General features: G+C 48.4%; 10 protein-coding genes across 10 annotated transcripts; 5 read left to right on the top strand and 5 right to left on the bottom strand.

The window, feature by feature from the left end:
* Positions 1–244: 244 nt before the first annotated feature.
* On the top strand, positions 245–1,362 carry erg20 (bifunctional (2E,6E)-farnesyl diphosphate synthase/dimethylallyltranstransferase; the record flags this gene model as incomplete). The annotated part of the gene is made up of 2 exons (XM_057122531.1): positions 245–364; positions 439–1,362. 2 exons carry the CDS (start codon positions 245–247, stop codon positions 1,360–1,362), a joined length of 1,044 nt encoding a protein of 347 aa, XP_056988264.1.
* A 260-nt stretch (positions 1,363–1,622) lies between these two features.
* N7511_000105 (inorganic phosphate transporter) lies at positions 1,623–3,362 on the bottom strand (the record flags this gene model as incomplete). The annotated part of the gene is made up of 1 exon (XM_057122530.1): positions 1,623–3,362. The coding sequence occupies one exon, from the start codon at positions 3,360–3,362 to the stop codon at positions 1,623–1,625; it is 1,740 nt and encodes a 579-aa protein (XP_056988263.1).
* A 6,260-nt stretch (positions 3,363–9,622) lies between these two features.
* Positions 9,623–11,238, bottom strand: N7511_000104 (SF3a splicing factor complex subunit PRP9; the record flags this gene model as incomplete). Its single annotated transcript, XM_057122529.1, has 3 exons — positions 9,623–9,647; positions 9,700–11,090; positions 11,149–11,238. The coding sequence occupies 3 exons, from the start codon at positions 11,236–11,238 to the stop codon at positions 9,623–9,625; spliced, it is 1,506 nt and encodes a 501-aa protein (XP_056988262.1).
* Positions 11,239–11,479: 241 nt separating this feature from the next.
* On the top strand, positions 11,480–12,842 carry N7511_000103 (ATP-dependent RNA helicase eIF4A; the record flags this gene model as incomplete). The annotated part of the gene is made up of 4 exons (XM_057122528.1): positions 11,480–11,510; positions 11,560–11,814; positions 11,875–12,768; positions 12,823–12,842. 4 exons carry the CDS (start codon positions 11,480–11,482, stop codon positions 12,840–12,842), a joined length of 1,200 nt encoding a protein of 399 aa, XP_056988261.1.
* Positions 12,843–14,040: 1,198 nt separating this feature from the next.
* Positions 14,041–17,587, bottom strand: N7511_000102 (WD40 repeat domain-containing protein; the record flags this gene model as incomplete). Its single annotated transcript, XM_057122527.1, has 9 exons — positions 14,041–14,169; positions 14,234–14,373; positions 14,421–14,901; positions 14,965–15,368; positions 15,421–15,515; positions 15,574–16,379; positions 17,200–17,274; positions 17,333–17,355; positions 17,452–17,587. The coding sequence occupies 9 exons, from the start codon at positions 17,585–17,587 to the stop codon at positions 14,041–14,043; spliced, it is 2,289 nt and encodes a 762-aa protein (XP_056988260.1).
* A 681-nt stretch (positions 17,588–18,268) lies between these two features.
* N7511_000101 (HpcH/HpaI aldolase family protein) lies at positions 18,269–19,290 on the top strand (the record flags this gene model as incomplete). Its single annotated transcript, XM_057122526.1, has 3 exons — positions 18,269–18,333; positions 18,486–18,609; positions 18,667–19,290. The coding sequence occupies 3 exons, from the start codon at positions 18,269–18,271 to the stop codon at positions 19,288–19,290; spliced, it is 813 nt and encodes a 270-aa protein (XP_056988259.1).
* A 96-nt stretch (positions 19,291–19,386) lies between these two features.
* N7511_000100 (serine hydrolase domain-containing protein) lies at positions 19,387–21,189 on the bottom strand (the record flags this gene model as incomplete). Its single annotated transcript, XM_057122525.1, has 1 exon — positions 19,387–21,189. The coding sequence occupies one exon, from the start codon at positions 21,187–21,189 to the stop codon at positions 19,387–19,389; it is 1,803 nt and encodes a 600-aa protein (XP_056988258.1).
* A 726-nt stretch (positions 21,190–21,915) lies between these two features.
* N7511_000099 (oxygenase MpaB family protein) lies at positions 21,916–23,465 on the bottom strand (the record flags this gene model as incomplete). The annotated part of the gene is made up of 4 exons (XM_057122524.1): positions 21,916–22,182; positions 22,235–22,961; positions 23,022–23,050; positions 23,109–23,465. 4 exons carry the CDS (start codon positions 23,463–23,465, stop codon positions 21,916–21,918), a joined length of 1,380 nt encoding a protein of 459 aa, XP_056988257.1.
* Positions 23,466–24,341: 876 nt separating this feature from the next.
* On the top strand, positions 24,342–25,079 carry N7511_000098 (uncharacterized protein; the record flags this gene model as incomplete). Its single annotated transcript, XM_057122523.1, has 1 exon — positions 24,342–25,079. One exon carries the CDS (start codon positions 24,342–24,344, stop codon positions 25,077–25,079), a length of 738 nt encoding a protein of 245 aa, XP_056988256.1.
* A 620-nt stretch (positions 25,080–25,699) lies between these two features.
* On the top strand, positions 25,700–27,689 carry N7511_000097 (H(+)-transporting V1 sector ATPase subunit A; the record flags this gene model as incomplete). Its single annotated transcript, XM_057122522.1, has 4 exons — positions 25,700–25,795; positions 25,862–25,946; positions 26,017–26,684; positions 26,736–27,689. The coding sequence occupies 4 exons, from the start codon at positions 25,700–25,702 to the stop codon at positions 27,687–27,689; spliced, it is 1,803 nt and encodes a 600-aa protein (XP_056988255.1).
* Positions 27,690–27,967: the final 278 nt, after the last annotated feature.

Below are 27,967 nucleotides of genomic sequence, written 5' to 3'. Positions count from 1 at the left end.
CGCAACAATTACGAGACAATCCCAGACCGGCTGATGATATGAAGAAGCTGCAAATCACAAAGAGTGTGTGAGCTTGAGGAATCCAAGTGGTTTGCGCCTGGAGAAACAACGCAATTCAAACAACCACAAACAGTGCAAATAGCACAAACACTCCACTCACCGCCCCCTCTCCGCGGGGTGATTGATCGGACTATTTTCTGTGTTTCCTTTATACCTCACGTCTAGAAGTCCACATCTCGTCACGATGGCTCAAACTACTAAGCGTGCCGACTTTGAGGCCATCTTCCCTGCATTGGCCCAGGATATCCTTGCCCATGCGAAGCGCTACAATCTCCCCGCCAACGCCCTGGAGTGGTTCGAGAACGTGAGATCGCCTCCTGATTTTCCTTTTTTTGCTTTTTTTTCGCCCATTGACTGACAATTTATCTCAAAAAATAGTCTCTTAATGTCAATGTTCCCGGTGGCAAGCTGAACCGTGGCCTCTCAGTCCCCGACACTGGTCTTGCTCTCCTGCAGAAGCCCCTGACTGATGAGCAGTTCGAGCACCTTAGCATTCTCGGCTGGATGACTGAGCTGCTCCAGGCCTTTTTCCTTGTCAGCGATGATATTATGGACAGCTCCATCACCCGTCGTGGTCAGCCCTGCTGGTATCGTCAGGAGAAGGTTGGTCTGATTGCCATCAACGACGCCTTCATGTTGGAGTCTGGTATCTACATGATCCTGAAGCAGCGCTTCCGCTCTCACCCTGCCTACATTGACCTTGTTGAGCTCTTCCACGAGACCACCTGGCAGACTGAGCTCGGTCAGCTGTGCGATCTGATCACCGCCCCCGAGGACAACGTTGACCTCGACAACTTCTCGATGGAGAAGTACATGTTCATTGTCACCTACAAGACCGCCTACTACAGCTTCTACCTGCCTGTTGCTCTGGCTCTTATCTACTTGGAGCTTGCCACCCCTGAAACTCTCAAGCAGGTCGAGGACATCCTCATCCCTCTTGGTCAATACTTCCAGATCCAGGACGATTACCTTGACAACTTCGGTGACCCATTCATCATTGGAAAGGTCGGTACTGATATCCAAGATAACAAGTGCTCGTGGCTCGTCAACCAGGCTATTCAGCGCTGCACCCCCGAGCAGCGCAAGGTTCTTGACGCCAGCTATGGTCGCAAGGACCAGGCGGAAGAGATCAAGGTCAAGGCTATCTTCAGCGAGCTTGGTCTCGATGCTCTCTACAAAGAGTATGAGGAGAAGGTTGTCGGTGAGATCCGCGAGAAGATCGCCGCCGTGGATGAGTCCAAGGGTCTGAAGAAGGAGGTCTTCGAGTCCTTCCTTGCCAAGATCTACAAGCGCACCAAGTAGAGTATCACGCTCCGTTTCGGTTTCGGTTTCGGTTCTAGCAAAATACCCATTTTCCAATTAATTAATTGTGGGCAGCATGTGCATCAACTGGACATGCACTATGATATTTCCCCTTTTCCAGTTCTCGTATCTATTTAGACAGAATTGAAACATACTTCGGTTTTCAGACGCTTGAACATGGTATCGAGAATTGCAATCTGCGCTTTGTGCAAAAGGCTTCAAAGATTAATTGGTCCAGCAGAGACCGATGATCTATATGTTTACAGGTGGGGAGCATTCAGTGCCATGAGACACAACAGCCCAGAAATCAATCCGGCACAAGGAAGAGTCAAGACCCAACCACCAAAGATAAAGCCCAGCTGTTTCCAGTTCACAGCACCAAGATCATAGTTCATGAGAGCCACACCCATCGAAGCTCCAGTCAAGCACTGAGTGGTTGAGACCGGCAACGCAAGTCTCGAAGCCAAAAGCACAGTAATGGCGGCTCCAAGTTCAACGCTGAAACCACGAGTAGGCGACATCTGAGTGATCTTGTTACCCAAAGCACGCACGATATGGTACCCGTAGAACCAGAACCCGAGGCCGAGCAGCAGACCCGCAACAACGAGGAACCAGACTGGCGTAGGAGCCTTGGTCTCGACAACTCCAGCATGGAATGTGCTGTAGGTGGAAGCCCATGGTCCAACGGCGTTGGCAACATCGTTCGATCCGTGAGCGATAGACATCATCATCGCTGATATAACTTGGCAGTATGTCCACAGGTGTTCAACGCGGTCATCGTATCGGTGTGCACGGGCGTGGATGGCACGTAGGTGTGCCGAGTCGTGAGTGACCACATCGCGGGTCACACCCTGCAGAAGAATCCACTTGATGTATCCCCAAGCCTTCAAGGGGTTAGTCCAGGAGAGCTCGCGGACGGGGTCGATGAACCGTTCGGTAGGTCCGACATGCTTCTTTTGAGGCTTGATTTGAGGTGTGGAGTTGACCGAGTTCATGTTCTTTTCTTCGTCTTCGGCGGGGATATCCGGCTTGCTTTTTGCTGTAATTTCAGGTGAGGCGATAACCGAGTTTGCATCGGTTGTGGTGTGGTGCTTAGCGGCATCGGCTTGACCGGCGTGCACTTCGCCATAAGCGTCTTCATAATAGTTGATCACGGTCCCTTCACCCTTGCCAGGGAAGTACAGAGGAGGGTTCTCTCGGAGCAACAGAGGACCGAGGGGGATGTGATAGAACTTTATACGGCCATCATTTTGGATGAGACGGCGCTTGGAGTATGGCATGAAGAAGACATAGGCGAAGAGGAGACATCCGAAGAAGACTCCCAGGATGATTCCGACGATCTTGCCGGTACCAAACTCTTCCAAAGAGGGGGCCGTGGGGGCTTCGATGGTAATAAAGAGAGCGAGAATGGCACCTGTAAATGCCAGGTAGAAGGGAATCAAACGCATCGCCCACTTGAAGGGATCCTTTCGTTCAAGCACACTGTACTTGAGAGTGCCAAAAATGATAGCCGAAAATGCAGCGGCGATGAGAGGTGCAATTCCCCAAGAAGCAGCAATCTGAGAGACACTGCCACTTTTCCATTCCCAGGTGATATCTGCCTGCGCAGCAAATCCAACACCAATAAGGGCACCGACAATGGTCTGCGTTGTCGAAACAGGCCAGCCGAGTCCAGTGGCAAGCATTAACCACGAGGCACTGCCGACCTCTGCGCACCCCATGGCCAGCATGAGGGCACCAGGCCTTCCTTCAAATCTTGTGATATCGATGATTCCGTTCTTGATGGTCGATGAGACACGGGAGCCCATGGCTACTGCACCAATGAACTCAGTGCAGGCAGCCAGGACACCGGCTGTGGCCATGTTGAGTGTGCGGGCTGCAACGGAGGTTGCATATGAATTGGCAACATCGTTGGCACCGTTACCGAAAGCACTGAAGACGAAGGCAACCGATGTAATCGCGAGGATCCAGTCATACTTGGCGGTTGCGATGGGTGCCATGGTGATAATGAAACTCGATTGACCACGCAACAAATGCAAATACTTGGGGCCTTGGATACAAAATATTCTGTGCAGTTCGTGCCGCCCTTATACGAACTGCACAGTCAGGTTACAGGCATTGCCAAGTGCAGCTTTGGAAGAAAGGCTCTTCTAAACTTGGCCAGGTCCATAATGAGGCTAACACCGATACAGGAGCTCAGCCCATCCCATTGAACTCATCAAAAACGTGCACCATATCCGAGATATTCATTGGCTGAGTACCAAATTTCTTGGGTTGCTCTCGCCGACGGAAAGGACTACAGCGGAGGTTGGCGCCAAGTCTCGAGAGCGGACGCCAAGAGCAGTCGAAGCTCGGTTTCCACCGATGGATGGACCTCATTTGGGTTGAACGAGCACGTTTCGATTTGAAGATATCTGATTGAACATGTGTAGAGCTTGACCCAGGTTCAGTGCAGTGCCGAGATTCTTGGAATCTGGGCATCTCGGAGAGAGCACTGCTTGCGCTTGGCATCATGTCACCGTTGGTTCCGATGGGCGGGAAATGGCTCGATTTCTATTCCTTTTGCCACCTGTGAAATACAGTGACATGCTATCTCGCATGCCACGCCCACGTGGTGGTCGTGTGGAATATTGCAGTTCGAGGATCTCGCGAGTCATGGCCTGTTAACATATCATGGCTTTTTGCCAAGGACATTGCTAACTGAATCATGTGTTTCATGGGAGAATACGGGAAATAATATGAAACAAATCATGGTTTACAATAAAATAAATCGGCATCACGATCAATCGATGCACGCTAAGCCCAGGAATGATCCATCAGGGGGCAAAAAGAAGGTCGTCAGCTGTAGGATTCGAACCTACGCCCGCGAACGGAATTGATTTCGAGTCAATCGCCTTAACCACTCGGCCAAACTGACAATATGAGGTAATCAATCTCGGTTTTGACTACAAGAAGTACCTGATTATATTGCACAAACAGCCAAATTTGACAATCATATTTCTCTCTGAAATCATCGTTTGTAGGGCTTGAATCTCGGTTTTGAGTTTTCGAAAGAATATAGTTCCTCTTCAGCCTCTTCATCTACTCCTTGAATAAACTTTGTCTAACTTCACAATCTGTGGAACGAAAGGTTAATTCGTTATGCACGTTTGACTGTTCGTTATTTTCAATTAGACACAACATTCAGTATAGCTAGTTTCACATCAATCGCATGAATATGACGACTGAATTAATGGTCTTTCGTGGTCTGCGTGACTTGAAGTGACATCAGGCTTAAACTCATCACTGATTGAATATTTTCCTAGTTTCGGACAACGATGGTTCTCTGGCTTGAAATCTGACTTGATTTTGAGTGAAATTTTACGGCTCTTTGTATGGCTTTACGTGTCTTTGTTCGCAGTATTAGTGTCTGACCTTATGTTATGTCATCTCTGTTCCTGTGTTGGTGCTGATACATAACTTAAATGCTACGTGATATATAAGAGCTAGAGTCTTTGAATGAGAAATTTTTTCACCTGAGAAATATGTTACTATGTTTACCTATACAGGCTTTTCCTTTTGATGGCAGTAAGCTACAACATTGGTTACATGGTGAGAATTGGTATTAATGGCCCATTATATCTCTGCCTGCCTCAGTTGAATATAGAATCTCATTGATTCTGTTGAGGGGCAGGTGATGGAATCTATGCAATCTCGTTCAATTATGCCTTGGGGTGATCGAATATGTAGAGACAGCTGAACTTCTGCATCAATCGCGCTTAGTATTTACATATATGACGGGTATCTGATGGTTGTGGGTTATATATTCGAGTTTTTGATGTTCCTGGTTCGGTGGCCTTGGTGGCTATCCCAGGTCCCTGCGTGGTAAGAATAAGCCACGTGCACCGCCGAGTTTCAAAACGAAGAATGCTAGCCTTTTATCCAGGCATACAATTCCAATGTTGGCCATTCATTAGATATAGCAGGGAGGAATGACTGGGCCACTTGTTTGTAGAGGCTGCTAGTATGTGTTTTGTGCGATCATCCATGAATTTGGTATAAAGAGGGGCCGGGGAGGGGTAACTTCGGCGGCGACTGTTTGTGGGGAAGAGAGATCAATCTATCATCATTTTCCGTGTAAATCTATCGATGGTTTGCGAATAGGGCTGGGGTATACCGAAAAATATAAGAGAATAGAGGACTTCCGAGGTGTACCACATTATTAATATACGTTGCAGGGAACGTTGGCCAGAATTGACTGTTAAGACAAGACAACAGCGAAAAAAAAAGATAAGTATATGCAGCCGCATATCAAGAGAAGACAAAACAATGCTCATATTCTTCACCAGCTATACCCACCCTGATAACCCAGCCTAATAACCCACACTGGCAAACTGGCAATACCGGAACAGTCACGGAGCTGCTTACCATAGTAGAAATAGCCACCCCATGGCTCTATCCAAAATAGTGACAGTAGTCCACACACATACAAACGGAAAGCATACTGGCCGCCATAGAGAATATCCCCCACCCCCCCAAAAAGAACACGACATGTGTTATAGAAGCCAAAAGGGGTGGGGGAAAGACCAACACGCCTGGAATCTCAAATCAAATTTTACACGAATAGGCTAATGATGATACTAGAAATGCATGATTATCTATAAGTAAATTAATGAATAGTTCATCACATGTAAGAAACATTGGAATAGGTGTGGCGTATTTGATATCAGATTTCAGTCTCGTAATAGATAAGTCTTTATATTGATAAATGTTTGGCAATCTACCAATCAGAAGTCAGTTTGGCCGAGTGGTTAAGGCGATTGACTAGAAATCAATTCCGTTCGCGGGCAGAGGTTCGAATCCTCTAGCTGACGATTTAAAACTTCTTTTTTTTCAAGTTTACTGTCATCAACTTACTTTTACATCCATGATTCGACGGTTTCGTCGGGCACTCATTTTTTACGGATTTATTTTTATTAGAGTCTATCTGATGAACCAGGAAACGTATAACGCTAATGCTAACATGTTGTACAAGCTAGCACAGCTCTCAAGCTCGCACCGCAGTTGGAACACTGTAGTTACTGCAATAAATTACAACGATAGCTTTTACCGAAAATACACAAAAATACGCTATAATTTTGACAATAAATATATAATCTAATCACAACTTTCTGCAAATTTTCAAGAATTCTTAAATAGACTAGAATCAAAATGAAGAGTCTTATCATAGAGAGAATCTAGGAGAAGCCATAGTTGATGAGATATAATGCTGTAATTTATCGAAATAACTGTACGATGTTCTGGATACGGCGCGAGCTGTGCACTTGTCCATTACTCCAATCATAGTACAAAAAACTTAGTCGTCTTCCATCTAATGTCAGTTTGGCCGAGTGGTTAAGGCGATTGACTAGAAATCAATTCCGTTCGCGGGCAGAGGTTCGAATCCTCTAGCTGACGATTCTCTTTTTCGCTGTTCTTTTTTTTTTGCCGTTTTTCTCGTTATACCGCTTCAAGGATGGGTCTGTTCAAGATCCAATCTATATCTAGTGATCGCGATGCCCCCTCTCCCACTGCGGAAATACGCAAGCACGAGCTAAACGGGACCTAATGTATCTATTGAGTCTACAGGAGCAAGCAGAATCAATAGAATAAACATAAAATTGGTAGCTATTGAGCAGCATCTAACCTTTAGGCACATTTATAGAGTGAGGGTGATATAGAGCATAGCTTTCCTTACCTTCGCTTCCTCGTTCTATCTGAACGGATCATCTCCATAGAACAGGGTGGGTACTGTTTACACAGGGTATTTTGATATAACGAAAGACGTCAATACTCCGACTCGATTCAAATGGGGTCTATCGCAATGTGAGTGAGAACTAGTGTTGCTTAGAAACATTCCTCCCTACTTGTCAAACTATACACCAAGGCCCCAACGGCGGATTCATCTCTCTGTGAGATAGCTCAAGATCTACAAACAACACGAAGTACAATTCCCATAGCCGATACAGATCTTTCAACCATACTCGCTGCCCAGTCGTATTTATTTATTATCCCCTGTGTATTTTTGTGGGCAAACATCAGGGCCACAAAGGGCAAAATGAACCATCGTTTGGCCGTCATTTTCGACCCCAGTATAAACGACACAAGCTTCTACCTCTTTGCTTAAAAAAACGAGATCAGTCATACCAATGAAAGCAAATAGCCCAGGGAAAGGAATGGATGCTCGGAAAAGTAAAAAGATACCTGCTTAGAATTCTGAGTAAGGGAATAACAGAAAAGTCTTACACACTGAGGGAAATATTAGGTATGAATCGAAAGACACCAAAAAGACGCCGAGGTGAAGGGTCTCTATAAAGTGTAGATTCCAGTCGCTATAGCCGCCTCTTTCGTAAACCGTGGTATATTTGTCTACAAAACAATATAGTACAATGGATTCAAAGATTTAGGTATCTAATCTAATTTTCACCAAGGCAACTAGTCCAACTGCGTCAGCATCGCTTACAGCTACCAGTGTATTATTATGGATATCCAACAAACAAGGGCACAAGTGACTTTAATGGGATGTTTATTTGTATGTAGAGCAATTGGTTGAGACAACTCGCCGGTATCAGTCGTCATACCGAGTATGCTTCAATCCAAGCCGTTCATCGACTTCAAAAGATAGCTTGTTATTCAATATGATGAGATCCAAAACAGAAATAAGAGAAAAGAAATACATATGACATTTGTAGGACTTTTTCTACCTCAAGCTATCCTTATACCGAGACCAATACCCTGCAAGCTTTGGATTTAGTCAATCACTAGATCAAACTGACCTAAGGCCAGGAGAAGGTGGGCTACATAGCATGTTCCATGGGACTATCACCACGATCATTGCGTTCCCACATAGAGGTCTGTCTAAGCAAGCCATACGTTGGCTGGTCCGTTCAACTTCCACCAAAGAATTTGGTTTGGGAGACCTCATCTCGTGATCACCAAATTGTAGATAGTTCAACGAGCCTTTTCTGGCTCTTGTAGCCACAATCAGCGCTTTCTGTCATCTACCGTCAGTTTGGCCGAGTGGTTAAGGCGATTGACTAGAAATCAATTCCGTTCGCGGGCAGAGGTTCGAATCCTCTAGCTGACGTCTCATTTTTTGAGCTTCTTCTTTTTGCTGACCTGCATTTATTCTGCTTTTGTTGTATATACATTTTTTGGGTTGCTCTGTGGCCAAATGGCCGGCAAAACAAGCCCTAGAAAACCTGGGACTTATAATCTCTGATTGGTTTTTCGAATTACAGTTCCCCACCACACACAGCTTTCTCTTTTGAAGTAGCTCTTTGTAGATACTTTATTAGACTAGATGTTTAATGGCATATTTCTAAATAGGATTATACACTGAGAATATGGTATTTGGCAAGTAAAGATAATTAGTAAGTTAAGCTTACCACCTAACACGTGAGCAGAAAAGTATTCTAACTTAGAGATATTTGCTCATAATTTCAGAGGTGCACAAAATCTTCATCTACTGTCAGTTTGGCCGAGTGGTTAAGGCGATTGACTCGAAATCAATTCCGTTCGCGGGCGTAGGTTCGAATCCTACAGCTGACGATTCTTTTTTTTGTTTGTTTTTGCAGTCTATGTGCATCTATCTTCCATCTTTCACCCAAAGGAAAACTTTATCACAAGTGGGCTTGATGGGGCTCTTTTTTTTTGTTGGACTCATTATTTCCAATAGGACAGATGCGGCCAATGATTTTGCTGGCACCACAACTTAGGGTTATCTCATTCAGTATCACAGAGCATCGGAGTGGACGAGGGCCTCACACGGCTATTAATATTGACTTGATGTACATGAAGCTTGGATCGTAACTGACACCAGTGATGTGACTGAACTTCATGTTAGCCTCAATAATCTACTTTGTGTGGACTGGATCGAGTGTTTCAATTTCAGTATAACCTAGGGGAGAACACGATGGTCTGAGATTACATAGAATCAAATGTGTTTGATATCTATTGGGCCTGAAATTGTGCAATGGTAGGGCTTTCTCCTAGACTGGGCATGTAAATCTCGGATCACCTTTGAAAGGAAAGCAGAGGAACAAATAGCACTACTATGTCAGTTGGACCTTATGGATAGTTGAATGTTCAATGTAGATCGTGAATTGCTAATTTTACATCATGGAGACAAGGCTTATGAGCCTGCGCGGGGAAGTAAACATTCGCCAAACTCCGGGCCTTTTGTATAAGGTGAAAGACGCCTGATGGTATTGGAAAAAAAAAACATGATATCTGTCTTCGCTCAGAGAATGCCCTGCTTTTGTAGACTGATATCGGTAAGTATATCGAACTTTGAAAGAGGGAGGGGAAAATACGTACTCCAAGTAGATCCGTTCAGGCATGACATTGCCCTCGGCATCCTCCATCTGAACCACATTGTCGCGAGAGTCTCGGTCCTTCTTTCGGTCCTTCTCAAGCGAATCCCAGAGAGCCATAGCCTCGTTGATTCGGGTAATCTCCCGGAAGAGATTAGTGTTAGATGTGATGCCCAGGCACTTCAAGCCATAAATGTGAGTAGACTCAGAGAAATGCTTGTCGAAGGCCCGACGACCCATGTACACGTAGTTTCCGCAGATCTCACAAGGGTATTCAACTCCAAGACCATGGAGCTTGTAAAGCCAGTATGGAATGGGTTTGCCGTCCCAAGCCAGAGGCAACTTCAGTGGGTTGTAAACACGCTCCTCGTCGTCACCGTCTGACTCCTCTCCAGCTTGACCTTCGGCACCTGCAGCCTCGGGCTCGGCCAGAATAGCTTCCAATTCCATTTGGCGTTCACGTTCCGTCATACCCTGTCGTCGCTCAACATTGATCTTGGTGGCTTGTCGTTCCGTCTTCAGGACATCTGTCAAGCATCGAGTTCGGTGTTCGCGTTCTGCGACTGCACGTTCCTTCATACTATAGGCTGCGGATGTTCCCTTGCTTGGAGCTGCAGATGGAGCCTCTCCAGATTTGCGGGCTTCCGCTGCACGAATATGCTTCTTGCCCGTCAAGTGGTTCCGGTAGACGTTCTCATTCTTGAACTCTTTCTCACAATCCGGGCACCAAGTGCCCTCACCAGTTCCCTGTGTTGTCGGACCGGATGTACCGTTCTCAGTATTTTCTTCAGTCCAGCCTGGGACCTTTTTTGCGGCCCATTGCTTTTCGAATTGTTCGTCGAAACCAGCGAAAAGCTTGTCCAGGTCCTCAAGCGGCCTCACTTTCTTCAAGAAAGTCTCTAGATAACTGGCAAGCTCCCCAACATAAACGAAGTACCGATCGGTGATTTTATCCTTGCGCTTGATGGAGAGGGTGGGTGGTGTGAAGACGTCGAAGATGTCGAGATATTGAGTGTAGGTCAATCGCCTTGCTCCGGGAAGGTTCAGGTAGTCCTCATGAGGCTTCGTAAGATCCAAATACTGTCCAAATCCTTCTTCACCACTGAACATATTGTCGATCTCCATCCCCAAAAACTCGCCTTCGCCGGGCTCATGGCGCTTGTATGCACGTTCAAGGTTTTCGGTAGGTTCATTAGGGTAACGCTTGTGGAAATCTTTGATTTCGGCGAACTGCCTATAAAACTCTTCGAACTGATCGCCAGTCGAGATTGACTGCACTTCCTTCTCTCGTAGCCCATCGATGTCCTGGTAGATTTCGAGGAGTCGCTTCGATTGCTCCTTAATTCTGTCAAGGAACTTGGCGACTTCATGATCACGGGCTAGGCGTTCACGAACCTATGAAATTGGCTATCAGAAAACATTGTAACAGAGATGATTCCCGGCATAGACTCACATTTCGCGGCTCCTCCGCCACGCGATCAGCGACAGCCTGTTCCAACCGCTCCAGGTCCTCATGGAGATACCGTTGATCTTCAAGCAACATCCTGTGAGTTCGACGGCAGTGCCAGTTTCTTGAATGGCTGCGCGCAAAGAGTGTAGAAGACGTAACGTAGTGATCGCGAAAGAAGTTGGCGATTGGCACCTCAAGCTCGCGGGAAGGTCATGTGACCACAACCACTTCCACCGCGAAAAGTTGGGTCGTTGACCTCACTTTTCAAGGCTTTCACTTGTCGTGAATCCCGATTTTATTTATTTCACGCCGTTGAACTGCTCACATTCTAATCATGGCGGAAGGAATCGACAGACGCGCCGAGGGTATGCGACCCCCAACTTGAGCAAAGTGAGCCGGACTAACAGCAAGCAGAGCGCATGGAGTTTAGCACTTCCAAGGAGGTGACGGTGGCACCCACATTCGAGGATATGCACCTGAAGGAGAGCCTGCTACGTGGAATTTACGCTTACGGATACGAATCGCCTTCGGCCGTGCAATCGCGTGCAATTGTTCAGATCTGCAAAGGTCGCGATACTATTGCCCAGGCCCAGTCCGGTACTGGTAAAACCGCCACATTCGCTATCAGTACGTTGCAGGTCATTGATACTGTTGTGCGCGAGACCCAAGGTATGTGGACTGTCGCTCGATTGGAGCGAGTATAGTTCTAACCGCAGCTTCTTGGTACAGCTCTGGTCCTGTCCCCGACTCGTGAACTCGCAACCCAGATTCAATCCGTTGTCATGGCTCTCGGTGATTACATGAACGTTCAGTGCCACGCCTGCATTGGAGGAACCAACATTGGCGAGGATATCCGCAAGCTCGACTACGGCCAGCACGTTGTTTCGGGAACTCCTGGTCGTGTGGCCGATATGATCCGTCGCCGCAACCTGCGCACTCGCCATATCAAGATGCTCGTTCTTGATGAGGCTGATGAACTTCTCAACCGTGGTTTCCGTGAACAAATTTACGATGTTTACCGTTACCTGCCCCCCGCGACGCAGGTCGTTGTGGTGTCTGCTACTCTCCCTTACGATGTGCTGGATATGACGACCAAGTTCATGACGGACCCCGTTCGTGTCCTGGTCAAGCGTGACGAGTTGACTCTGGAAGGAATCAAGCAATATTTCATTGCCGTGGAGAAGGAGGAGTGGAAGTTCGATACACTTTGCGATCTTTACGATACCCTGACCATCACCCAAGCAGTCATCTTCTGCAACACCCGCCGCAAGGTCGACTGGCTTACCGACAAGATGCGTGAGGCCAACTTCACTGTTTCCAGCATGCATGGAGAGATGCCCCAGAAGGAGCGTGATAGCATTATGCAAGACTTCCGCCAGGGTAACTCCCGTGTCCTTATCTCCACTGATGTGTGGGCCCGTGGTATCGATGTGCAGCAGGTTTCCCTTGTCATTAACTACGATCTTCCTACCAACCGTGAGAACTACATTCACCGTATTGGTCGAAGTGGTCGTTTCGGTCGCAAGGGTGTGGCTATCAACTTTGTCACCAGCGATGATGTCCGCATCCTGCGTGATATTGAGTTGTACTACTCTACTCAGATTGATGAGATGCCAATGAACGGTGAGCTACCCCAGCTTCTTATTGGAGTATTAACGGTGCTAATTATTTATACAGTTGCGGACTTGCTTTCATAATCGCCTTATTGGATCTTGTATCTACAAAATCTTTCTTTCAATCTACTCGGCAGCTAAGTTTCTGAGCTTCTTGACTCGGTTGCGTTCTACATGCGTGGTTGGATAAGACTCGAATTCGACACCGGGAAAAAAGGAAATGCAGTGCCAGCTCTAGCGTGGAGGAAAGGGATACTTACGTATCAGTAAGTAGATCGACTTCACATACTCATCGAAATATACGAATACTAACTTTCTCTCGACAGGATAAGAATGCCAATCAACTTGTACATCCCTGGCGGTGTTTACGATTCTGTTTATTTTCAAAATTTGAGATCGAGGGGCCTAAGTAGTAGCGTCTTTCAGTCCTCGGAGTTTTCGTTTCTGCTTTAATCTTTGATATTGGGAATTATGAATGATGGACTCAAATTTACTTTCAATCGTTTTCCACCTGTCGTATACCCTCGTAGACTCGGATTTGGCTTGTAGCAACTAACAGAGCCACGGCCGTAGAAGCGATCCTGCTTCCCTGGAACTATGTACGCAACCTCTTATTGATTGTTTGACTGGCGTAGTTATCAAGCAGAGAGGCTCATTATATTAGGTAAGATAGAAGCGGAAGCGCAGTACTTACCTTGACATGATCATCTTCGTGTTGCTGTCACTTCCAAGTCCCAGGAATCTTCAAACGAAGCACAAAGAGCTTGACACTTCGGTTACAGCTTCTTCAAGCATCAATCACTGGCGATTGTATCCAGTATCATTTCTACTCGTCAAAGTTTTATTAAATAAATGCTAGCTACCTACATACGTACCCTAAACAACCGAGCCAAACCAAACCCAATGGAGATTTCATACGATTTATACGCGAATAGGGTGCAAAAGTCAGGGAAGGAAGGTCAAGAGGAAATGGGGGCCAAGCCGAAATCAAATCCACAAGAGGAAGAGAAAAGCCATATCCCGATACAAGAGAGAGAAGAAATGAAACGGAGAAGAAACAAAACATGATTGCAAAGCAGGTTTATCGTCTTTCAATCCAATACACATGAGCACCAATGCACCGGGTGAGAGAAATGCCTCCACCATGATACGAGATAATAGAGAAACATGGATATGAAAATGAGACGGTGAAAGAGCAAGGGGCGTGAAAAGAGATTCCTAGGTAGTCATGATAGGCATTCTTGATGTGCAGTACACAAGTTTCAGTTCAGTTCAGTTTAGTTCAGGTCTGGTCTGGTGATGGTCTCAGTAAGTCGAGGTAGATCTCAATGCACTCGTCCGCGTAAACCCATTTGATGATAGCCCACGGACAGGCCCTGTTGGGCGCGAACGATTGTTTTCTCGGGACCAGCTGGTGGCATGTCAGTTTTGAATGGTGACAGAAGGCGGGTGTGAGTGTTTGCTTACATCCTTACTGACTCGTCGTCGCCTGCTGAGGCGAACATTCCTGGGTTTCGTGGATTCCATGATATTGAGTTCACACAGCCCTTCTCGTGTCCTTCCAATGTCTCAACGAGGTTGCCATTCTCCTTGTGCCAGATGTAGACTTTGGAGTCTAGGAAGAGTTAGTGACGTGATGCATATGTGAATCGAAGTACGGACCTTCGCTTCCGCTGACGATGAAGTTCTCAGCGGCTCCACCGAATGTGCTGCGAATGACAAATTCGCCCTGCTTCTGGCCTCTGAATCGACGAACCAAGGCGGTAGTCTCCATGTTCACCAGTTGAATCTCCCCCTCGGCTAGATTGATAAGCACATGGAGTGAATCCTGGCTGATGGCAACCGAGGTCGGCTTGCTAGGTAGCGGAAGAGAGTATTCTTCCTCGTAAGTCATAAAGTTATACACGTGGATTTTAGCTTCGGTGTCAGCCGCAACAAGACGTCGTCCATCTGCACTGATGGCACAGTCTTGTACGCGGAATCCACCTTTCCACGAGTGCAAGGGTTGGCCCCGCATGCTCCAGTGCCGAAGTTGAGATTCAGCATCAAGAGATGCTGTCACGAAGGATTCTCCGTCTGCAGCCCAAGCAGCCGCCGTGACTGGTTGGCGGTGGTGGTTGATGGTAAGCAGACAAACGCCCGTCTAAAATGTCTAGAGTTAGTGTGTTCTCGGAAGCGTCAAATTCCATTTTAGAGCAAGAATTACCTCGACGCTCCATACGCGAGCCTTTTTGTCTTGCGAGCATGTAATCAACTTGGAGTCATCTGGGCTCCAACTAGCAAAGGCAACACCCTCATCGTGATCGGTTAGTCGTCTCAAAACTGAAAAATCGCTTGTATCATAGATAAGCACATGGTGATCCTTGCCGGCAGTGACCAACTTGGTGCCATCGTGAGAGAACTCGCAATACCAAACTTCATCGGAGTGATGGCTCAACCGTGCGCTCACTTCCAGAGGGAAGTCATTTCGGTCGCACATGTGGTCAGAGTAGAGCGATGGGGGCTCGGCGGTATTATGATATAGACAGTTGTTAATTTGCGTGTGCTTGACGTGATCTAATAAGTGGGCAAGGCGATGCTGGGGGATCATAACGGAGGGAGAGATAGATTCTGCACTGGGTTAGCAAGCCTGATACAAACCCTGGTGAGCGACAGCACTTACTGGACAGCTCTCCGAGGAGCCGCTCTCGGGATGAGCTGACAGGCCCATCCCAACCTGCTTGTTCGTGTAGAATTTCGGTCGGGCACATCAGAAGACTAAGGCGAGTCAGCCAATCGCCAAGCCAGTTATCCATCAATCCAGCCATGTACATACCTTGAAAGAGCATGAAGACGCTCTACATCAAAATTCAACGGGGTCAACTCTTGCCGAAGGACGCCGAGTGCCGACGCCAGATCGCGAGTCTCGAGTAGTTCCAGGAACTTCTGCTGCCGGAGATAAAACAGCATCTCATTCATGTCAGCATCCTCCGCTAATACCAGAGTCTCCTCTGGTACAAATTTGTGGTCTTCCGGTTGTAACCCAATATTTCGAAATGAGTGCAGTAAGATTCTCTCAGCCTCCGACCATCTTCCGCCCAATACCGCATTTCGGAAGGTTGCGACGCCCGACGTTTCCAGCTCATAACCACTCTCGGATATTAATTTGGATGCCGATTCTGTATAGCCCAGCTCATAGAGACTTTGGATCAGAATCCGTGACACCTCCTCCCGGTTATGTCCGTAGTAGGTCGAGCTCGGCTTCTTTGAACCGTTCGTATGGGAGCTCCCGTTGGAGCTTGACCCGTTCAGACCAACTTTCCTCGGAGTCGACGGGAAGGACCCATTTGAGGCCTCAGAGACGCCATTTTCTGTTTTGATTCCATCGGGACGCATGGTTGCCAGGCGCCTGCGCTTGGGGGAGGGTGACCGACTATCCGATCGACTTGGGAGGGTAGCGGCCTCGCGTGTGGGAAGTGTAACCCCCGCCGTTGCGGAACCAAGGGGACTACTCGAACGACGACGGCGGCGGCGGCCAGATGGAGCAAGGGTTGCAACGGAGGAGTCGGGAATGTCTACCAAGGGAAGAGAATCGGGGTCGTCGGAGGCGATATAGGGGTGATAAGGTGAAGAGTGAGCCAGCTCGATTAGCCTAGATCTGCCCAATCCCCCGGCTCATAGAACCAGGTGAGCAGATCTGAAGTGATAGTCCGATAAATAACCGGAGCTGTGGGAGTCACAAGGGGTGAGAGAGAGCGAGAGCGTGTGTGAAATCACGAGGGTTGACTCGAGGTCGGGGCGGAGATGCTTATCGAGAGGTGGACCACGGCAGTAAATCTGGTGTGCAATGCAAATGAAGTCAGGACAGATGGGAAAGAAATTTGCTCGAGAATGGCAGCACAGGAGAATTTGGAGGCGTTCACGATTTCCACGGTTTTCACGGGTTTCACGACTTGGGAGGGTTAAGGGTTTGGAGGGTTTGGAGGGTTTGGGCAGCTCTCTTGCACAGCTCCACGTATCTCTCTCACCTGATCCTCGTTCTGAGCTTCGATTTGTGACGGGCGAGTTAGCCGCCAGATCCTGACCTTTGGGCGTTAGCGTATTCATTTTACAGTCTTTTTCTACGTGCGGAAGTGCACCTGTCTCAACTTGGTCCCAGCTCGCGTTCAGAGTCTGGGGTTGCCGCTCGATCTATAAGCTCCCCACAGCAGCAGGATCTACACCTTAGCTCTCTGAAGGGAAAGAAGTTGGAGCCTGATTCAGCTTCATCTGGTCTTGGAAGCCACAGGCGCCACCGATTTATGGTTTACTGACGCCATCATGATGCAGTAGCTGCAACCTGTATATAAAGCTGTCACCCTCCCCCGGATTGCAGGCTCACGTTGATTCCACGATCTAAAATCTACTCTCTTCAATCTACACTCTACAACTCTACTTCAATCCAAGCCAACACTCTACTCACCATGGGCTGTGACTGCGGATCAGGCTGTACCTGTGCAAGCGGCGGCCAAGGCTGCACTTGTGGCAACACTTGCACCTGCAAGGGATGTGGAGTAAGTAACCTCAATTTACAATTAAAATCCTACTGTACTAACCTCTGTTTCAGAAGTAATGTCCCCTATTGCGTGCTTCGATGTGAAATATCAGAAATGAAAATATTGGAGACCGACTTTTGTCCAGCCGGGCGTAGACGTCATACATCTCGGATACTTACAGTAGACGTGTAGAACATCATCTTCGTTGACGATAATATCCGGCTCTTTTCTCCGTTCTAAATGCGTACCTAGAGCAGGCAGATGACAGAGGCACACTTTACAGCAATCAGATAGAGCATAGTATCTGCACGACATGATAGCTGCGACGATATAGACAGGGTTCTACTCCATAGCTCTGCAGACATCCACCCTTCCACCAGCGATATCCTGGTCCTGGTATTTACAGTGGTATATTTCATCAGTATGATCAGTCCAAAGGATTTGGTTCTCAGGCACCTGAGCATGGAGATTGGCCACACTGACCCGGTCCAGTCTTCGTAACTGATGCGGATTCTCCGATGCATCTCATGCCGGGTGCAATCCGCAGATCTTCAAGCTAGAGGCGTCTACTCCGTACGCCTACCTGCTGTCACCTCTTCGGGCCGAGATGGTCGGAGTCTGCCTGAGTGGCTGCAGATAAAGAGAGAATGCAACTCCCAAGCACTTCGGGCCTCGGGGGAGTCCACCACCGAGCCACTCCACGCGGCAAATCCCCGTGGGGCAGTTCCCCAGCTTCAACTCTCGCTACAATAGAAGTGACTGGCCATTCAGCCATGAAATTAGAGAGGAACAAAGCCAAAGAGAGTTGGATCCTTCAAGCTGATTCCACATAAACAGAAAAACGAAACAATCCCCCAAATCAAGCACCAGACGTGGGGGTCCTCGGGTAATCGGTCGGAGCAAGCCCGAGTGTCCCTCTTCACGTCCTATTAAGAGATGAAGAACATTCCTTCTGTAATTCCTCAATCTCAAGAAATCACCTTTAATATATCTGCAATGTCTGCTGTTACACTCCGTTCCGCGCTGCAAAGCACGCCAGTGTCCTATGGCTTCTGGTTGACGTACGTGAGAACCCCGAAACCCCGCGTTGAGAGGGGCAGCCGGAGAGAGCTTCAATCCAAGGAGGGAGATGCCAGATATGAAGAGACCTCGCTCAATGGAAACACAAGCACATATCCCAAGACCACCCCAGCTAACATATCCCCATCGATAGCCTCCCCAGCGCCGCCGTCGCCAAGACCATCCTCCGCCGCAGCCCCGAGTACACAGAAGGCGGATTCAGCTGGGTCCTCGTGGACGCTGAACATGGTCTGATCAACGACAGCCACTACTACGAGGTCAATACCAACCCCATCTCTGATTCCTCGCGGATTCACAACTAACACCTAATCCAGCTCACAAACGCTATCGGCCACGAAGGCGCCAGCCCCATCGTTCGCGTCCCTTGGCCGGAAGAATGGATGATCAAGCGTGCCCTGGATGCTGGCGCGCATGGAATCATGACTCCCATGTGTCACACCGCCGAAGATGCGGCCAAAGTGGTCAGTTACTGCAAGTACCCGCCTGTGGGCTCGCGCGGCTACGGACCGATGTTTGCGCCACATTCATTCCCGGGTGTCAAGCCTGCGGAGTATGATGAGAAGACCCATGGGGAGGTGCTGGTTGTTGTGCAGATTGAGTCGCGGCCGGGAGTCGAGAATGTGGAGGAGATTGCGAAGGTTGAGGGGCTGGATGTGTTGTTCATTGGACCCTTTGATCTGGCGAAGCAGATGCGTGTGGTGCGTGGTGGGGAGGAGCATGAGGCTGCTATTATGAGGGTTTTGAAGGCTGCCAAGTCGGCTGGGAAGAAGGCTGCTATCTTTTGCTCTGATGGGGACGATGCGTTTAGACGGTCGCAGCAGGGCTTTGATATGGTCTCGATCATTACTGATGTCGGCGTCTTCGGGGATGGTATGTTGCGTGAATTGGAGAAGGCCAAGGGGTCTGCCCAGGTGGAAGGCAAGCGTGATGGTTACTGAGTACTGAGTCTCGGATTCATTTGTACATAGAAACAAGGTATATATTCAATTAAACTGTCAGTCTATGAAATTCGTTTTTCTCCCATTGGGACCGGATCACTTCTTCTTCATCTTCACTCTGTAAGCAGCCGGTGTCACAGCTTTAACCTTTCCATCTTTCTCAACGTCAAAGATGAAGAGATCAGTGGCAAGTCCACCCCAAAGTAGGGAATCGAGGGTAAGCCAGTTGTTGACATGATACAGTGACGAGAACAGACTGGAAGAGGCACCGATACCAACAGTCGGCTTGACAGGTAGAGTAGTATAGGATCGGAAAGCAATTTTGCCAGTAGCATCCTCAGGCACAACGGTCGGTACCAGCCTTGCATTGTGACCGCCGAAGAGAGCTTGGATTTGGGGCGTGATGTCAGTGCCATTGCTTATCCACGAGGTGACTTGCAATCCAGGTTCGGACTGCGTAGGTGAAACGACAGAAAATGTGATAGAAGAGTTGAGACTTTGGGCCCTGTATGTCCCTGCAAACTTCTGACTGGCTTCAGCTGCAGCTTGTTCCATCAACGCTGGAATGATAGAATCGGTAATCAGATCAATGGCAAGAAGCATCAAAGGACTGCGAGAGGCTAGAGAGCTGGCCCCGAGAAAACTAAAGCCGGCATTGAATTCCGGAATGACGGCCACAATTCCACCGTAAGAGCCGGAATCTCCAAGCTTGGTGTATATGTCGGTGACGATACCAGATTTGTCGTGTACGAAGCGGTGGATTTCCCACGGTTTGCCGACGGAATATCGGAGACTTGCGGTATGAGTGACAGGCTTCATCCATTCGCGCGTCTTCTCTGAAGGAAGAAGGGTTGAATTGAGAAGGCCGACGCCGAACTTGGCGAGATCGTTGGTTGTGGAAAACAAACCACCGGATGGAATCGTAGAACCTCCATCCATCTCAAATTCTGGCTGGAGGGCTTTTGAAGTAACATGATGACGGAGAGTTGAGTTGTCGGGGGGCGACGCGAACGTTGAGTTCATATTCAGAGGGTGGAAGATTGACTCTCCGTACCACTCGTCCATCGTCTTGCCGGTAAGGTTTGATATCGCGAGACCCAGCAGGGCGAAGTTACTGTTCGCATACTCCGGACTAGCCCATGGGACAAAAACAGGAGCGCTTGCAGCATATCCCTCATCCCATGGAACCGGGTTGCACCCTTGGACTTGGTTTCCGATACAGGGAGGCCAGAGCGACAAGTCACTGGCGTTCAATGGGGGTAAGCCATAGAACCTTGGATCGGTGGCCTTGGGATCATGAGAGCCTGATAGCTTTGCGCTTGCAAAGCTATACAGGAACTCAGTAGTTCCACCGTGCGGTATACCACTCATCTGACTTGCAATAGCTTTGAGTGTTATCTTGTCCCATTCAACATCACGGGTAAGCTGGAACTTGTCACGGTTCTCACGGACTTGCTCTGCTAGCGAGGGAAAGATGTCTGTCAGTGGACGTTCCCAGTCCTTATCCTCTAGTTCGAGAAGACCCGCGAGAACGGTGAAAAGCTTGGAAACACTGGCCACTTTGTAAATGCTATCTCCATCAACCTTTCTGGCTCCGATGGGGAATTTAGCAACTTCACTAGCGGTATGGTGGAACTGCAAATGCTCGGCCTTGGGGTCAAGTGTGGAAAATAAACCAGCAGAGAAGGTGAGATTCTTCAGCGCAGATACACCATTGGTTCCATTGGCGTGACCGTCGATATAGGCGTTGAGGTTGGAGGTGAGATTCTTCCAGGTAGCAGCGACTCGGCTGTTACTGCTGGACAAATCTCTGGGAGGTGGATAGGTCGGCCCTAGAATGTTTGCCAGAACCCCTGGGATACAGAAGAGGCCGGCAATTGTGTGATTTGGAAGCTTCATTTTGCTTGAATAGATAGCTTCAAGACGAAGAAAAAAGCTTTAATGAGGGGTGTTACAGTAGTTGCTGACCATGATGGATGTCGACCTGATTTTATACGTCAGTCGAAACGCAACAAAAGTAGACATGACGTTGATCGTTCGCTGTACAGGGCTGCGCCATGCAAGCCTTTCCAGTGCCCTTGTTTGGGGGCCATCTATAAGGAGTGGAATTAATTGGTGTTTCCTGGATAACCCAGAGAACAGACCATGGAAACGAGACAGCAATTGGTTTGTTGATCAAAGCTGAGCTATATCTGGGGGCTTCGGCTCGTGTGCTATGCTTCATTCAGCCACATGCACCGCTTTGCTTTGGCCGTTCATGGTACCTGTCAGACCCATCAGGAGGCAGTGACGCAGTATAAAGTGCAATTTCGGACCGTAGAACCATATTCGCCGACTCTGACCGATGATCTTGGAGGCGGTGTTGTCCAATGTAGATCTTCCTGAGTCTCTACAGAAAAGGTTGGACAATACGAGTCTCGCTTGGCTGACATCGTTATGCAGGGACGCTAGGCCACATGAGGCAGCATGCGGCGCTTTTGGCATTCTGATAAAGCCAATACGGATTCACTTGAACAATATTTGTATTGCGTTAAGGATATAATGATATAATGATATAGACAAATTTATCCACGGAGACATTTACCTCTTAATTACATGGTCATTTCAGTCAGTATAAAATCATGCTCAAACAACCAAGAACAACTGATGCGCAGGAATCATTCTCGTCGCAAAAACAAAGCCCAAGGCTAGAGTCATCACTGCAGTGAAAGCGGCGAGAAGCCCCAGACGTGCTAAGCTCTCAATACCGGGTCGCTCGAATTTAGTACTCCTCCGCTCTCCAAGTCGAGTTATGCGAGTCAGAGTGGGAACATATTTGAACTCGAAGCGGGACTCTTCCCCAAGACCCATCTTCTCGTCGAGAATGAGCTTGTAGAAATACTTTCGACGGAGCTAGAGAGTTGATTTGTTAGTATGTGGGACTGGGATCTTCATCATGTCTTACCGAAATCATCATCTTATCCAAGCAAGCAATTCTAGGAATGATGTACGAAACACCCATGACCCAGAAACAATAACCCCACATCAACATCTTATAATAAAAGTTTGAGCGCGGAATCTCCAACTCATCAGAAAGCTGATCCCCATTGAGCAGTCGTGCCATGGCTTCCATAAACTCCTTGGATGCATAAGCCGGTGCCGTGTTCTCCAGACCAATGATAATATTCTTCGCCAGAACCTTTCCAACCTCCGTAGGATCGATTTCCGTAATTAGTAAAGATTCCATCATGGCCCGCGCTTTGGCTGTATCTTCAAATGGATGCGTCGGTGTACCCATATAATAAGCCACCAGTCTCCATAGTGCAATGTAGTCCTCGATCTCTTGCTGGCTGAGGTAAATCCCCTGCCTGGGCAGTCCGAGCCAGACCACCGCGCTGCAGAATGTGTTGATAGTACCGATGCAATCGAGGTCGTTGACTGGGGTTCCATATCGGTCGATATCATAGTATTCAGGCTTTTGGTCAACCAGACTGAGTATTCTCATCCGGACCGATGAATGGAGTAATCGGACTCGAACAGATGAGACATGGCCTTCCCCGCCTGGTTTCATTCCTTCGACTGAGCTGTTGACTTGGAGGATATGCTGAAGAGTCTCGAGTAATCTTCGCCGTACTACCTTAGCTCCGAACCCGCCTGTGCGTGTGAGGGTTTCAACGACTCGAATGGCTCCCCTAGATATGACCATCAGCATATATACCTTGGTCAGCTGTTCGAGTATTCTATCATCCTACATTCCACCGAGTAAGCTTTCAAAACTGAGCTGTAAGTGTATCAGCATCGCATATCAAGTCCCATTTGGAGCGTAGGTTACCACTCACTACATTCAGGATCGGAAGTCCATATCGAAAGAAGACATCCTGCCCTCGTTGAATTTGCGCCCAGTCCACCCAATCCGGGATGGTATTGATTTGCGTCCACAACTCTTGGAGTTTCGGATCTTCATCCGCATGATCCCGCAATAGACCATATAGATCCTTCTTATAGATCTTCTTGTCCAAGTCGTCATGTGTCGGAATTTTATTCAAAATCTCTACGCAGTCATCTGCAAGCATATCGCACGTATAGGCCAGCGGACGGAGTTCATCGGCAGAGGAGTGGAGGTCAGTCCAGTAGAATGAATATCCCCAGTAATGACACTGCGTGCTATTTCCATTCTTAGGGCTTTTGAGTGACATTTTGATGGCTGTCTTGAAGATATAGAAGATAGAGTAAATTCAAGCAGGTTTGATACTATAATATACAAGTTTTCCCATTGCCATACAAAGTCATGACAGCTGACCCGTTTACCGTGGTCCACGGTCCGGGGAAGAGGGGGATGCCATGTGAAGCCAAGATGAACCACTCAAGATCCTCGTTTGCTAGCGCCCCTTCTAATGGCATCGGATTGCGGGGGGCTTTGTAGCAATGAACGTAACATATGACATGTGAACAGTCGCGAATTAGCTGAGTCTGCAAGCAATCCCCTAAAGCATGTACCTCGAGTGTCCAAGTGTCACACCCTTGCTACTAATACGCTGTATGTATTATTGATTCTCACTGATCAAGCCTAAGGACGTGGGATACCTCGATTTGCTATGCTGCCACATAGTAAACCTGCAAACTGAATGCCCGCGAAGCCCAAAATTGTAACTGGAATAACTAGCGAACGTTATGTTTGATTGATAATTCATCCCATTCATTAAAATGCTAACGTTTGATACAATATGAGGGGTAAAATTGGACGTACAATATAATAGTCAAAAGCGTTAAGAGGCTTTTCATTTATTAGTGGTATCAAATTGTGAGGCGTGGCTTTTTAGTCCCAGACTATGTTTATTTGGAGGACAGACTTCTTAAGGTTCAACAGTCTAGGCGATCAAGAGCCTTTGTTCTGCTCTTTTAACACAAAGCATTATCCATAGAAAACAAAGGACTTCGCGTGGTAATATTTCAACCGTGTTCTTTGTCTGACAACTATATAAGTTAATATATCACCTACTAGACCACCACAGAATAGAGCGTGATCTAGAACACTTTCCAAAACTTGATTTGCGCAAGCTGCGCAAGCAACCATGGAGACCAATCTTTTAATCGAATGCGAAGTCAACGGAATACAAGTTCCCTCATTTCACTTTAAGGAAACGGAACTCGTCGCTTGCTACAGGGCTTTGACCAACCTTCGGAATCTATTGTTCCAAGAGCATATGCTCGAACTTCTTCAAGACCAGATCGACGAGGGAACTAAATACTTCGAATCGCTGTTAGCAGCGTCAAACCACCAATATACGGAAAGTGCGACCCATATGACTGTAAATGGACTGTCAGCAAGAGAGTTTCGATCCATGACCGGTCGCTGGTACAAAACCCAACCGCTCGACTGGATGGCCTTCAGATATGTATTCCCAGCACACCCGGCGGTATATACAGTCCTATGTGAGACAGATAAGAACACAGAGTATGAAGCTCTGGGCAAGGTGCAAATGATTGGAGATCATATGGCAAAACTTTGGGTTGTTGATCCCACGAGGAGTCTGGAGATAATCCCGGAGTGGTTGACGGCGCTGCATAATCCCCGGTATGAAATGAAAGACTACTCAATTGTCAAACTTGACAGTGGGAGTGTCTTCTTCTATCTCATGAACGAGTTTACAGAGACTGAAGATGGTTGCAAGATCAGGTTGCGGGCATTCTTCCCTTCTGCTTCGCCCGCATCGCTGGTCAGTCAATATGCACTGCATCAAGCTATTGACTACCGCAACCTGTTGTGTATGGTTCAGACAGTTGTTGAGGCTGAACAGGACTCCTATTGAGTGGCGCCGCGCGTCACCTTCAGTGCCAAGAAGCTTGGAAGTGGGAAATGATAGCTGAGAAGACATATTGGATAATTGATGAGATTGAGCCGGAGGATAACAGCGTAGGATATTAGTATGGAATCAAACAGCATAACGTCAATCAAGCATGACAAATACAGGACTGCTCGACTGCATCGTACACTGGCTAGATGCCAGCCATTTGCACGCATAGTGCCAATATAAGTAATAGCTTTCAGTAGCTGGGAAGCTCATCAAATCATATAGCATGCAAAACAAACCTTCTCGCCACCAAAGAAGAACCAAGGCAGATTGAGGTCCGAGTGAAGAAAGCTGGGCAAAGCGATCGGCTCACTCGGGGAGGACAAGGATTGGGTGAAGAGCTCAGGAGACTCCACGACCAGGGGAAGTATAACAATCTCACCCGACCAACACCTCCAAAGCGAATGCTGGGATTGGGACGTCCTCGACTTAGAGCGCGGTCGTCATTTCTGGATTTGATACTCCGAGAAGATACGTTGACACCGCCATCACCGCCCGCCGAGCTGCCACCGCTTCCAGACTCGCCCTCCTCAACCTCCACCTCATCCTCTACTCCTCCCCCACAGGCTTCCTCCACTATGGCTGCTCAGACAGAAGAGAAAGGTTCGGTGTTCTCGGTCTCCGGACCCGTTGTGGTGGCCGAGCATATGATCGGCTGTGCCATGTACGAGTTGGTATGTTGCCCTCCCCCGGCTTCAGCTCCTCAGCTCCCCGACTGCTCCATGCTGATAAGTGCTTAGTGTCGTGTTGGTCATGACTTGCTTGTTGGTGAAGTTATCCGAATTGAAGGCGATAAGGCCACGATTCAGGTTTACGAAGAAACAGGTAGGTTCCTCCCCATGGCTTCGTCATCGAACTCCCCCCGAGCTAGACTGACCGAGACGATGCATATTAGATGGTTTGACCGTCGGCGACCCCGTTACAAGGACAGGAAAGCCCCTGTCTGTCGAGCTCGGCCCCGGTTTGATGGAAACGATTTATGATGGTATCCAGCGACCCCTCAAGGCCATCTCCGACCAGTCTAAGGGTATCTACATTCCCCGTGGTATTTCCGTGAACGCATTGGATCGTGAGAGAAAGTGGGACTACAAGCCTACCACCTTCAAGGTTGGCGACCACATCACCGGTGGAGATATTTGGGGTTCCGTGTTCGAGAACAGTCTGGTCAACGACCACAAGATCCTGCTGCCTCCGCGTGCACGGGGTACCATTACCCGCATTTCCCCCGCAGGCAGCTACACCGTTGAGGAGAAGCTTCTCGAGGTTGAGTTCGATGGCAAGAAGACCGAGTACGGTATGATGCAAACCTGGCCCGTTCGTGTTCCCCGCCCCGTTAGCGACAAGCTATCCGCCGATGCGCCCTTCATCGTCGGCCAGAGAGTGCTGGATGCTCTCTTCCCCAGTGTCCAGGGTGGTACCGTCTGTATCCCTGGTGCTTTCGGTTGTGGAAAGACTGTCATTTCCCAGTCTGTGTCCAAGTTCTCCAACAGTGATATCATCGTCTACGTTGGTTGTGGCGAGCGTGGTAACGAGATGGCCGAAGTCTTGATGGATTTCCCCGAAGTATGTCCTCTTCCTTACTCTGCAATCTCTACTTGCTAACCACAGTTATAGCTTTCCATTGATATCGAGGGCCGCAAGGAGCCCATCATGAAGCGTACCTGCCTGATTGCCAACACCTCGAACATGCCTGTCGCTGCCCGTGAGGCCTCCATTTATACCGGTATTACCATCGCCGAATACTTCCGTGACCAGGGCAAGAACGTGGCTATGATGGCCGACTCCAGTTCCCGATGGGCCGAGGCTCTGCGTGAAATTTCTGGTCGTCTGGGTGAGATGCCTGCTGACCAGGGTTTCCCCGCCTACCTCGGTGCCAAGCTGGCCTCCTTCTACGAGCGTGCCGGAAAGAGCAGTGCGCTGGGTAGCCCCGAGCGTGTGGGCAGTGTCAGCATCGTCGGTGCTGTCAGCCCGCCCGGTGGTGATTTCTCCGATCCCGTCACTAGCAGTACCCTGGGTATTGTCCAGGTCTTCTGGGGTCTTGATAAGAAGCTCGCCCAGCGCAAGCACTTCCCCTCCGTCAACACCTCTATCTCTTACAGCAAGTATAACACTGTCTTGGACAAGTACTACGAGAAGGACCACCCCGAGTTCCCTCGCCTGCGTGACGGTATTCGTGAGTTGCTGGCCAAGTCCGAAGAGCTGGACCAGGTCGTCCAGTTGGTCGGTAAGGCTGCCCTAGGTGACTCCGATAAGATTACGCTCGACGTGGCCAGCATGGTCAAGGACGACTTCTTGCAGCAGAACGGATACAGTGACTACGATCAGTTCTGCCCTCTCTGGAAGACCGAGTACATGATGAAGGCTTTCATGGGCTACCACAACGAGGCCCAGAAGGCTGTTGCTCAGGGTCAGAACTGGAGCAAGGTCCGCGATGCCACCGCCGATCTCCAGAATGCCCTGCGCAGCATGAAGTTTGAGGTTCCCCACGACGAGAAGGAGATCTCCGCCAAGTACGAGCAGATCCTCCAGTCCATGACGGAGCGATTTGCGTCTGTCTCGGACGAGTGAAAGTGCCATCTTAGCCTAGCATGTATTTTCCGATTTTTAGATGTTTGTCGAGCACATTCCCCTGTAGTTATTGTGTCCAACTCGAGTGTTTTCTACCCTGCTTCCCTTCATGTCAAAGTCTATGTGACTTTTCCTAGACAGCCAAATAACCATTAAACTATTACAACCTAACATTACAGTATCAGTTCACTTGTAAGTTCTCTCATTCGCTCAGGTAGACACTGCAGATCACTGCAGCCTAAGGGAGACCGCTCTGGCCGCCACTACATCACCGCCTT

The sequence above is a fragment of the Penicillium nucicola genome, assembly GCF_028828085.1.
Source record: "Penicillium nucicola strain IBT 29836 chromosome Unknown utg000001l, whole genome shotgun sequence".
Taxonomy (NCBI): Eukaryota; Fungi; Ascomycota; class Eurotiomycetes; order Eurotiales; family Aspergillaceae; genus Penicillium; species Penicillium nucicola.
The sequence above is the reverse complement of the archived record's forward strand: the minus strand, read 5'-3'. Positions and strand labels throughout refer to the sequence as shown.